Raw genomic sequence first — 12,623 nt, forward strand, 5'->3', positions numbered from 1 at the left:
CAGACTGCAGTGGAATTGTAGCAAAGAGATAATGACATTTTAGATGTATTGATATATATGGAAGAGACTAAAATGAAAACCCAAAATTAATTTAAAAAAGTAGAATTTAACAATTGCATAAAAAATATAGCTGTTCTCTTTAAAAAAGTGGTTGTTAAATATACCTTTTTGACAGCTTAGGAGAATTAGCAGAAACTGCACAGAGAAAAGACACATCTTTGAACAAGTGAAGGATTTAAAACAATGATTTTGGAGAAAAAAAAATGAATTTTTGGAATAAATAATAAGTAAAGCTGGAGAAGCAAATATAAAGGTTCTACTGACCTAAAACCTTGAAAATAAGGATAAACACTGTAAAGAGACTGAAAAGTAGGGCGTATAGTCTTAGACAATATTGTACAAAGTACAAAGGTAAATAAAATAAAAAATTGAATAAGCATAGGGACATACAAAAAATAGATAGTATGGAAGTAGATTTTATCCAGGAAAGAACAAGACAGTCTTTAAAAAACGATCTAAAACAATGGACAAATCAACTAGGCGCTATGTTAAAGACAATTAGAAAGAAAAGGTTTACTTGAACAGAGATATTATCGTTTTAAATGTGGTAAGTATGTTGGTTAATGTGAGAAGGTGGTTAAATAGTTCTATTTCTGTACAGATGAAAGACAGTTTGATATCACACAATACCATGACTCTTTGAATGTTATTTATGTTTTAGAATGTTCCTGCAATATGCATTATGTAGGACACTCATCCAGCACCTTGAAAAAGAGATTTGGTGAACATGTTTCTAACATTAGGAGGGAGATAAAAAGTTCTCTGTATCAGATCACTATAAAACAATACTTGCCAATAATCCTCAACACATTATAAATGTTATGGGGAATAGGAAGGTATCGGAAGAACAGAAATGAAGTGGATACCGTTACTCGGTTGTCTGATAGTAGGGAGCCTAAATAAGGATTTTAACTTATACTACTTTTTGAAGATTTTTTTTACTGGCTTCCATGATATAAATATATATGTACAATGGTTTATGTATATTTTAAGTTGAATATATGTTAATATTTGAGCTTATTTTTCATTTTTGGAGATGATGAATATTTTTTAAAACCTATTGTCAGGTGACCTCCATAGCCTAGTGGGTAAATAAGTTTAGAGACCAGTTTTTGCTTTTCACCTAACATATTACAACATTGCTGCCATAAAATACTACAGACACGTGCACGCTCCTGAGCTCTCATGTCCATACCTAGATTTGACTTTCAACAAAGATAATAGAAGTAGTAAAATGAAGGGTTAATTTTGACCCTATCTGCAACAAGTTAACATTTATCATATTGGATTGTAAGTGATCACAGAAGTAATGATTTGCCAAATAATGTGTCCCACTACCTTATAGTTAGAGCAGACATGTCCGATATACACATACGTATATACTGTCCTATCACATACATATCACATACATTATATATACACATACGTATATACTGTCCTATCACATACATATCACATACATTATATATACACATACGTATATACTGTCCTATCACATACATATCACATACATTATATATACACATACGTATATACTGTCCTACCACATACATATCACATACATTATATATACACGTACGTATATACTGTCCTATCACATACATATCACATACATTATATACACACGTACGTATATACTGTCCTATCACATACATATCACATACATTATATATACACGTACGTATATACTGTCCTATCACATACATATCACATACATTATATATACACATACGTATACACTGTCCTAACACATACATATCACATACATTATGTATACACATACGTATACACTGTCCTATCACATACATATCACATACATTATATATACACATACGTATACACTGTCCTATCACATACATATCACATACATAATATACAAACATACATTTACACTGTCCTATCACATACATTATATATACACATACGTATACACTGTCCTATCACATACATATCACATACATTATATACACACATACGTATACACTGTCCTATCACATACATATCACATACATTATATACACACATACGTATACACTGTCCTATCACATACATATCACATACATTATATATACACGTACGTATACACTGTCCTATCACATACATATCACATACATTATATACACACGTACGTATACACTGTCCTATCACATACATATCACATACATTATATACACACGTACATATACACTGTCCTATCACATACATATCACATACATTATATACACACGTACGTATACACTGTCCTATCACATACATATCACATACATTATATACACACGTACGTATACACTGTCCTATCACATACATATCACATACATTATATATACACGTACGTATACACTGTCCTATCACATACATATCACATACATAATATATACACGTACGTATACACTGTCCTATCACATACATATCACATACATAATATATACACGTACGTATACACTGTCCTATCACATACATATCACATACATTATATATACACATACGTTTACACTGTCCTATCACATACATTATATATACACATACGTATACACTGTCCTATCACATACATATCACATACATTATATACACACATACGTTTACACTGTCCTATCACATACATTATATATACACATACGTATACACTGTCCTATCACATACATATCACATACATTATATACACACATACGTATACACTGTCCTATCACATACATATCACATACATTATATATACACGTACGTATACACTGTCCTATAACATACATATCACATACATAATATATACACGTACGTATACACTGTCCTATCACATACATATCACATACATTATATATACACATACGTATACACTGTCCTATCACATACATATCACATACATTATATACACACATACGTTTACACTGTCCTATCACATACATTATATATACACATACGTATACACTGTCCTATCACATACATATCACATACATTATATATACACGTACGTATACACTGTCCTATAACATACATATCACATACATAATATATACACGTACGTATATACTGTCCTATCACATACATATCACATACATTATATATACACATACGTATACACTGTCCTATCACATACATATCACATACATTATATACACACATACGTTTACACTGTCCTATCACATACATTATATATACACATACGTATATACTGTCCTATCACATACATATCACATACATTATATATACACATACGTATATACTGTCCTATCACATACATATCACATACATTATATATACACGTACGTATACACTGTCCTATCACATACATATCACATACATAATATATACACGTACGTATACACTGTCCTATCACATACATATCACATACATTATATATACACATACGTATATACTGTCCTATCACATACATATCACATACATTATATATACACGTACGTATATACTGTCCTATCACATACATATCACATACATTATATATACACGTACGTATATACTGTCCTATCACATACATATCACATACATTATATACACACGTACGTATATACTGTCCTATCACATACATTATATATACACGTACGTATATACTGTCCTATCACATACATATCACATACATTATATATACACGTACGTATATACTGTCCTATCACATACATATCACATACATTATATATACACGTACGTATATACTGTCCTATCACATACATATCACATACATTATATACACACGTACGTATATACTGTCCTATCACATACATATCACATACATTATATATACACGTACGTATACACTGTCCTATCACATACATATCACATACATTATATATACACGTACGTATATACTGTCCTATCACATACATATCACATACATTATATATACACGTACGTATATACTGTCCTATCACATACATATCACATACATTATATATACACGTACGTATATACTGTCCTATCACATACATATCACATACATTATATATACACAATAACAGCAATGATGCATTTAGCCGTAAAGCAGGATGACATTTTAATTTTCCTTAAACATAAATTGCTCTAAAAAGGCCACATAATGAAGCGATATAATACTCAAAGCTTATATTTCTCTTTTTGGATGTATGCCAAACTGAAGAATGTTTGTCAGGTTGTCATTCACTGGGTTAATATAAATGTGAGAACTTTGAAGAACGACACTATACAAGAAGGAGAAGTTGTATGGCTAAAAAGAAAACAAAGTGTGCAAACAGCGCTTGTGTTATTCTGTCCTGAATTACACATTGCTGGTGAGTTTTGGCACAGCACAAGCTAATGGCTAGAATGTACGGTTTGTGGGTTATTTTGTTTAATATAAGGTACAGAGCCCATCTCAACTACAGAGGAAATGTCTGATATATGGGGGATCTGTCTCCAATTGTTTGTGGACATTGCAGTACTAAAAATAGAGCTTATTTGTCAACGTCACATCCAAGGCATCTTTCTATGACTCTTCTTTTTTAAAGGTCCCAGATAGAGCTGGTTGTCTCTTCAGGTATAGAAAGAATCAAAGCTCCCACTGTAGTATTCCTACATAAGGGTGCGTTCCTTATGTGAATCTGAAGTCCAGGGCATGTGGATAATTAAAAACAGAACCATGTTGGGTAACAGCATTTTCCAGGGGTTCAGCCATTTGCACGTGTGACATTAGGGCTGTCCACCTTCAGATGACTAAATATGAACAAAAGTTGTAACAGTCAGATCCTGAGAAGTTACTGCATGTTTCCTGTGTGCATGGGCCATGGACCAGGGCCTATATCTTCTTGTTGAGTGGGTCCTCCAGTCTCTGGCGCTACCATCTGGGCATGTTGGTGTTGCCAAAGCTGGTGAAGCTCCTTAAATTTCTCTACCATTTTATCTTTAAGGTCTGGGTGGGAGATCTGGAGCTTAATGCTATCAGCTGACCAGGATGACTCCCCGGTGAAGATTTCTGAGAGAAGTCGAGCAGCTACAGGGATCACCTTTAAATGAACGGGAGAGGAGTGTTCAGAAATACAGAGACAAACAAAGAGTAAAGCACGCAGCAAATTGGTTGCACAACACGAAAGAGCAAATTTAGAACTTGAAATCATTTTCACATAGTTTTGCCATTTGGGTTCACAGTTCTCAAACACAACACAAGGGACAGAAAAGAAAGCAGGAAATATTTCTTAAAACTGTTGAGGAAAACACAGACCCGGAAGGGCAATGGATTTAAGTCATTGATACCTGCACAGTAATCAGTTTTTTCTCCTTAGGCTTTCGATCTGGCCATTCCTCTCCAAAACAAAAGAAGATTTCATATGGTGGCAGCACATTGGTCTGGCCCTTCTGACAGGCAATGAGGTCTGAGAATAAAATTCCAAAAACAGTTTATTTGTATGGCTAGGTCAGATTTATAGATTTGCAACTGTATCTGATCTAATCTAACTTTGACCTCATGGATACAAAGAGCTGGGCATCACTTACTAGTATATAACATACATATAGGTCAGATTTATAGATTTGCAACTGTATCTGATCTAATCTAACAGTGACCTCATGAATACAAAGAGCTGGGCATCACTTACTAGTATATGATACATATAGGTCAGATTTATAGATTTGCAACTGTATCTGATCTAATCTAACAGTGACCTCATGGATACAAAGAGCTGGGCATCACTTACTAGTATATAAGATAAATATAGGTCAGATTTATAGATTTGCAACTGTATCTGATTTAATCTAACAGTGACCTCATGAATACAAACAGCTGGGCATCACTTACTAGTATATAAGATACATATATGTCAGATTTATAGATTTGCAACTGTATCTCATCTAACAGTGACCTCATGAATACAAAGAGCTGGGCATCACTTACTAGTATATAAGATACATATATGTCAGATTTATAGATTTGCAACTGTATCTGATCTAACAGTGACCTCATGAATACAAAGAGCTGGGCATCACTTACTAGTATATAAGATACATATAGGTCAGATTTATAGATTTGCAACTGTATCTGATCTAATCTAACAGTGACCTCATGAATACAAAGAGCTGGGCATCACTTACTAGTATATAAGATACATATAGGTCAGATTTATAGATTTGCAACTGTATCTGATCTAATCTAACAGTGACCTCATAGATACAAAGAGCTGGGCATTACTTACTAGTATATAACATACATATAGGTCAGATTTATAGATTTGCAACTGTATCTGATCTAATCAAACAGTGACCTCATGAATACAAAGAGCTGGGCATCACTTACTAGTATATAACATACATATAGGTCAGATTTATAGATTTGCAACTGTATCTGATCTAACAGTGACCTCATGAATACAAAGAGCTGGGCATCACTTACTAGTATATAAGATACATATAGGTCAGATTTATAGATTTGCAACTGTATCTGATCTAACAGTGACCTCATGAATACAAAGAGCTGGGCATCACTTACTAGTATATAAGATACATATAGGTCAGATTTATAGATTTGCAACTGTATCTGATCTAACAGTGACCTCATGGGTAAAAAGAGCTGGGCATCACTTACTAGTATATAAGATACATATAGGTCAGATTTATAGATTTGCAACTGTATCTGATCTAATATAACAGTGACCTCATGAATACAAAGAGCTGGGCATCACTTACTAGTATATAACATACATATAGGTCAGATTTATAGATTTGCAACTGTATCTGATCTAACAGTGACCTCATGAATACAAAGAGCTGGGCATCACTTACTATTATATAACATACATATAGGTCAGATTTATAGATTTGCAACTGTATCTGATCTAATCTAACAGTGACCTCATGAATACAAAGAGCTGGGCATCACTTAATAGTATATAAGATACATATAGGTCAGATTTATAGATTTGCAACTGTATCTGATTTAATATAACAGTGACCTCATAGATACAAAGAGCTGGGCATCACTTACTAGTATATAAGATACATATAGGTCAGATTTATAGATTTGCAACTGTATCTGATCTAATCTAACAGTGACCTCATAGATACAAAGAGCTGGGCATCACTTACTAGTATATAACATACATATAGGTCAGATTTATAGATTTGCAACTGTATCTGATCTAATCTAACAGTGACCTCATGAATACAAAGAGCTGGGCATCACTTACTAGTATATAAGATACATATATGTCAGATTTATAGATTTGCAACTGTATCTGATCTAACAGTGACCTCATGAATACAAAGAGCTGGGCATCACTTACTAGTATATAAGATACATATAGGTCAGATTTATAGATTTGCAACTGTATCTGATCTAATCTAACAGTGACCTCATGAATACAAAGAGCTGGGCATCACTTACTAGTATATAAGATACATATAGGTCAGATTTATAGATTTGCAACTGTATCTGATCTAATCTAACAGTGACCTCATAGATACAAAGAGCTGGGCATCACTTACTAGTATATAACATACATATAGGTCAGATTTATAGATTTGCAACTGTATCTGATCTAATCTAACAGTGACCTCATGAATACAAAGAGCTGGGCATCACTTACTAGTATATAAGATACATATAGGTCAGATTTATAGATTTGCAACTGTATCTGATCTAACAGTGACCTCATGAATACAAAGAGCTGGGCATCACTTACTAGTATATAAGATACATATAGGTCAGATTTATAGATTTGCAACTGTATCTGATCTAACAGTGACCTCATGAATACAAAGAGCTGGGCATCACTTACTAGTATATAAGATACATATAGGTCAGATTTATAGATTTGCAACTGTATCTGATCTAACAGTGACCTCATGGGTACAAAGAGCTGGGCATCACTTACTAGTATATAAGATACATATAGGTCAGATTTATAGATTTGCAACTGTATCTGATCTAATATAACAGTGACCTCATGAATACAAAGAGCTGGGCATCACTTACTAGTATATAACATACATATAGGTCAGATTTATAGATTTGCAACTGTATCTGATCTAACAGTGACCTCATGAATACAAAGAGCTGGGCATCACTTACTAGTATATAAGATACATATAGGTCAGATTTATAGATTTGCAACTGTATCTGATCTAATCTAACAGTGACCTCATGAATACAAAGAGCTGGGCATCACTTAATAGTATATAAGATACATATAGGTCAGATTTATAGATTTGCAACTGTATCTGATTTAATATAACAGTGACCTCATGGATACAAAGAGCTGGGCATCACTTACTAGTATATAACATACATATAGGTCAGATTTATAGATTTGCAACTGTATCTGATCTAATCTAACAGTGACCTCATAGATACAAAGAGCTGGGCATCACTTACTAGTATATAACATACATATAGGTCAGATTTATAGATTTGCAACTGTATCTTATCTAATCTAACAGTGACCTCATGAATACAAAGAGCTGGGCATCACTTACTAGTATATAAGATACATATAGGTCAGATTTATAGATTTGCAACTGTATCTGATCTAATCTAACAGTGACCTCATAGATACAAAGAGCTGGGCATCACTTACTAGTATATAAGATACATATAGGTCAGATTTATAGATTTGCAACTGTATCTGATCTAATCTAACAGTGACCTCATGGATACAAAGAGCTGGGCATCACTTACTAGTATATAAGATACATATAGGTCAGATTTATAGATTTGCAACTGTATCTGATTTAATATAACAGTGACCTCATAGATACAAAGAGCTGGGCATCACTTACTAGTATATAAGATACATATAGGTCAGATTTATAGATTTGCAACTGTATCTGATCTAATCTAACAGTGACCTCATAGATACAAAGAGCTGGGCATCACTTACTAGTATATAACATACATATAGGTCAGATTTATAGATTTGCAACTGTATCTGATCTAACAGTGACCTCATGGGTACAAAGAGCTGGGCATCACTTACTAGTATATAAGATACATATAGGTCAGATTTATAGATTTGCAACTGTATCTGATCTAATCTAACAGTGACCTCATGAATACAAAGAGCTGGGCATCACTAGTATATAAGATACATATAGGTCAGATTTATAGATTTGCAACTGTATCTGATCTAACAGTGACCTCATGAATACAAAGAGCTGGGCATCACTTACTATTATATAACATACATATAGGTCAGATTTATAGATTTGCAACTGTATCTGATCTAATCTAACAGTGACCTCATGGATACAAAGAGCTGGGCATCACTTACTAGTATATAACATACATATAGGTCAGATTTATAGATTTGCAACTGTATCTGATCTAATCTAACAGTGACCTCATGGATACAAAGAGCTGGGCATCACTTACTAGTATATAACATACATATAGGTCAGATTTATAGATTTGCAACTGTATCTGATCTAACAGTGACCTCATGAATACAAAGAGCTGGGCATCACTTACTAGTATATAAGATACATATAGGTCAGATTTATAGATTTGCAACTGTATCTGATTTAATATAATAGTGACCTCATGGATACAAAGAGCTGGGCATCACTTACTAGTATATAAGATACATATAGATCAGATTTATAGATTTGCAACTGTATCTGATCTAATCTAACAGTGACCTCATGGATACAAAGAGCTGGGCATCACTTACTAGTATATAACATACATATAGGTCAGATTTATAGATTTGCAACTGTATCTTATCTAATCTAACAGTGACCTCATGAATACAAAGAGCTGGGCATCACTTACTAGTATATAAGATACATATAGGTCAGATTTATAGATTTGCAACTGTATCTGATCTAATCTAACAGTGACCTCATGAATACAAAGAGCTGGGCATCACTTACTAGTATATAAGATACATATAGGTCAGATTTATAGATTTGCAACTGTATCTGATCTAACAGTGACCTCATGAATACAAAGAGCTGGGCATCACTTACTAGTATATAAGATACATATAGGTCAGATTTATAGATTTGCAACTGTATCTGATCTAACAGTGACCTCATGGATACAAAGAGCTGGGCATCACTTACTAGTATATAAGATACATATAGGTCAGATTTATAGATTTGCAACTGTATCTGATCTAACAGTGACCTCATGGATACAAAGAGCTGGGCATCACTTACTAGTATATAAGATACATATAGGTCAGATTTATAGATTTGCAACTGTATCTGATCTAATCTAACAGTGACCTCATGAATACAAAGAGCTGGGCATCACTTAATAGTATATAAGATACATATAGGTCAGATTTATAGATTTGCAACTGTATCTGATTTAATATAACAGTGACCTCATAGATACAAAGAGCTGGGCATCACTTACTAGTATATAAGATACATATAGGTCAGATTTATAGATTTGCAACTGTATCTGATCTAATCTAACAGTGACCTCATGGATACAAAGAGCACTCAGCCCCCCCCAGTAAGCATTGTCATCTTGCACTCAGCCCCCCCCAGTAAGCATTGTCATCTTGCACTCACCCCCCCAGTAAGCATTGTCATCTTGCGCTCACCCCCCCCAGTAAGCATTTTCATCTTGCGCTCAGCACCCCCCCCCAGTAAGCATTGTCATCTTGCGCTCACCCCCCCCAGTAAGCATTGTCATCTTGCGCTCACCCCCCCAGTAAGCATTTTCATCTTGCGCTCACCCCCCCAGTAAGCATTTTCATCTTGCGCTCAGCACCCCCCCCCAGTAAGCATTGTCATCTTGCGCTCAGCCCCCCCAGTAAGCATTGTCATCTTGCGCTCACCCCCCCCCAGTAAGCATTTTCATCTTGCGCTCACCCCCCCAGTAAGCATTGTCATCTTGCGCTCAGCCCCCCCAGTAAGCATTGTCATCTTGCGCTCACCCCCCAGTAAGCATTGTCATCTTGCGCTCACCCCCCCCAGTAAGCATTGTCATCTTGCGCTCACCCCCCCCAGTAAGCATTGTCATCTTGCGCTCACCCCCCCCAGCAAGCATTGTCATCTTGCGCTCACCCCCCCCAGCAAGCATTGTCATCTTGCGCTCACCCCCCCCCAGTAAGCATTGTCATCTTGCGCTCACCCCCCCCAGCAAGCATTGTCATCTTGCCCTCAGCTCACCACCCTACACTCAAATTGAAGAACAGATGATTAAATCACTTAAAGGGCCACTAAACCCAAAATCTTTCTTTCATGATTCAGATAGAACATACAAATTTAAACAACATTACAATTTACTTCTATTATTTATTTTGCTTCATTTTTTAAATATCCTTATTTGAAGAAAAAGCAATGCACATGGGTGAGCCAATCACACGAGGCATCTATGTGCAGCAACCAATCAGCAATACTGAGCATATCTAGATATGCTTTTCAGAAAAGAATATCAACAGAATAAAACAAATTAGAATAATAGTAGTAAATTAGAAAGATGTTTAAAAATGCATTCTCTTTCTAAATCATGAAAGAAAAAATGTGGGTATCATGGCCCTTTAATAAATATTTACCATTTGGAAGACCGGTCCAGTGCTTCTTTAGTTCTGGGGACTGCACTGGGAGTTAATGAGAGTGGCATTCCCCAGGCAAATCTAGAAAGATTGTCCATCCCATGGATTTGAACTGTACTTAAAGGGACAGTATACTATAAAATTGTTTTTCCCTTAATGAGTTTCCAATTACTTTTTTTTATCAGGCCGGCTCCTAAGCTTACATTCAAATAAAGATAGAAAGAGAACGAAGATAATTTGAGAATAGGAGTAAATTAGAAAGTTGCTTAAAACTGCTGCTCTGTCTGAATCATGAAAATTTCATTTTGACTAGACTGTCCCTTTAAGCAAAACACCTTAAGAACTGCAGTTCCTCCGTTTGCACTCATTTCACTAACATGGGATCCAACAAAGCTTAAAGGGACATTCCAGCTAAAATTGTAATCCGCATTGGTGCATTTAAGTTTCTGTAATATAAATGTGTTAGCAAAAATGCTTCTAATAAAAGCTATAGCTGTTTCTAAAGTGTATTTAAGTATGCACCGTGCACCAGCATTTTATACACAGCACTTGGTAATAGAGCCTAAGGTGCTTGTACCATCTAGTAATGACTCAATTTGTTAATTACTGACATGATATAAGCCCCACTTGCGCTCTGAGCAGCTGCAGTATTTGAAAAGCTGGTGCACTGAAAATATTTAGCTATGCTGCACATGCACGTGCAGATACAAATATTAACACTAAAACAGTGATAACGTTTACTAGAAGCATTTTTGCTAATACATTTATATTGTAACTATGTTTCTATTCAAATATGTCATTTAAATTTTGACTGGAATGTCCCTTTAAACACGAGGCCATAGTTTATTTGGGTAAAGGGAACACGCTTTTTAACTACATTCCGGGATCAAATCTTAAAAAATAAGTGTGGGAATTAACAAAGATTTCTGCCCCCCCAGTAAGCATTGTCATCTTGCACTCAGCCCCCCCCCCCAGTAAGCATTGTCATCTTGCACTCAGCCCCCGCCCCAGTAAGCATTGTCATCTTGCACTCAGCCCCCCCCCCCAGTAAGCATTGTCATCTTGCACTCAGCCTCCCCCAGTAAGCATTGTCATCTTGCACTC

The 12,623-nt window shown here is 35.1% G+C and overlaps 1 protein-coding gene across 2 annotated transcripts in view; it reads right to left on the minus strand.

Annotated features, from left to right (window-relative positions):
- Positions 1–4,035: 4,035 nt before the first annotated feature.
- IRF5 (interferon regulatory factor 5) overlaps positions 4,036–12,623 on the minus strand; it is a gene marked incomplete in the record, with an annotated part of 118,967 nt that continues 110,379 nt past the window's right edge. For both annotated transcript variants that reach the window (XM_053716342.1, XM_053716341.1), the window contains 2 exon segments: positions 4,036–5,024; positions 5,272–5,390. In XM_053716342.1, the coding sequence (XP_053572317.1) occupies positions 4,776–5,024; positions 5,272–5,390 (368 nt within the window).

Source organism: Bombina bombina, chromosome 6 (genome assembly GCF_027579735.1).
Source record: "Bombina bombina isolate aBomBom1 chromosome 6, aBomBom1.pri, whole genome shotgun sequence".
NCBI classification, from domain to species: domain Eukaryota; kingdom Metazoa; phylum Chordata; class Amphibia; order Anura; family Bombinatoridae; genus Bombina; species Bombina bombina.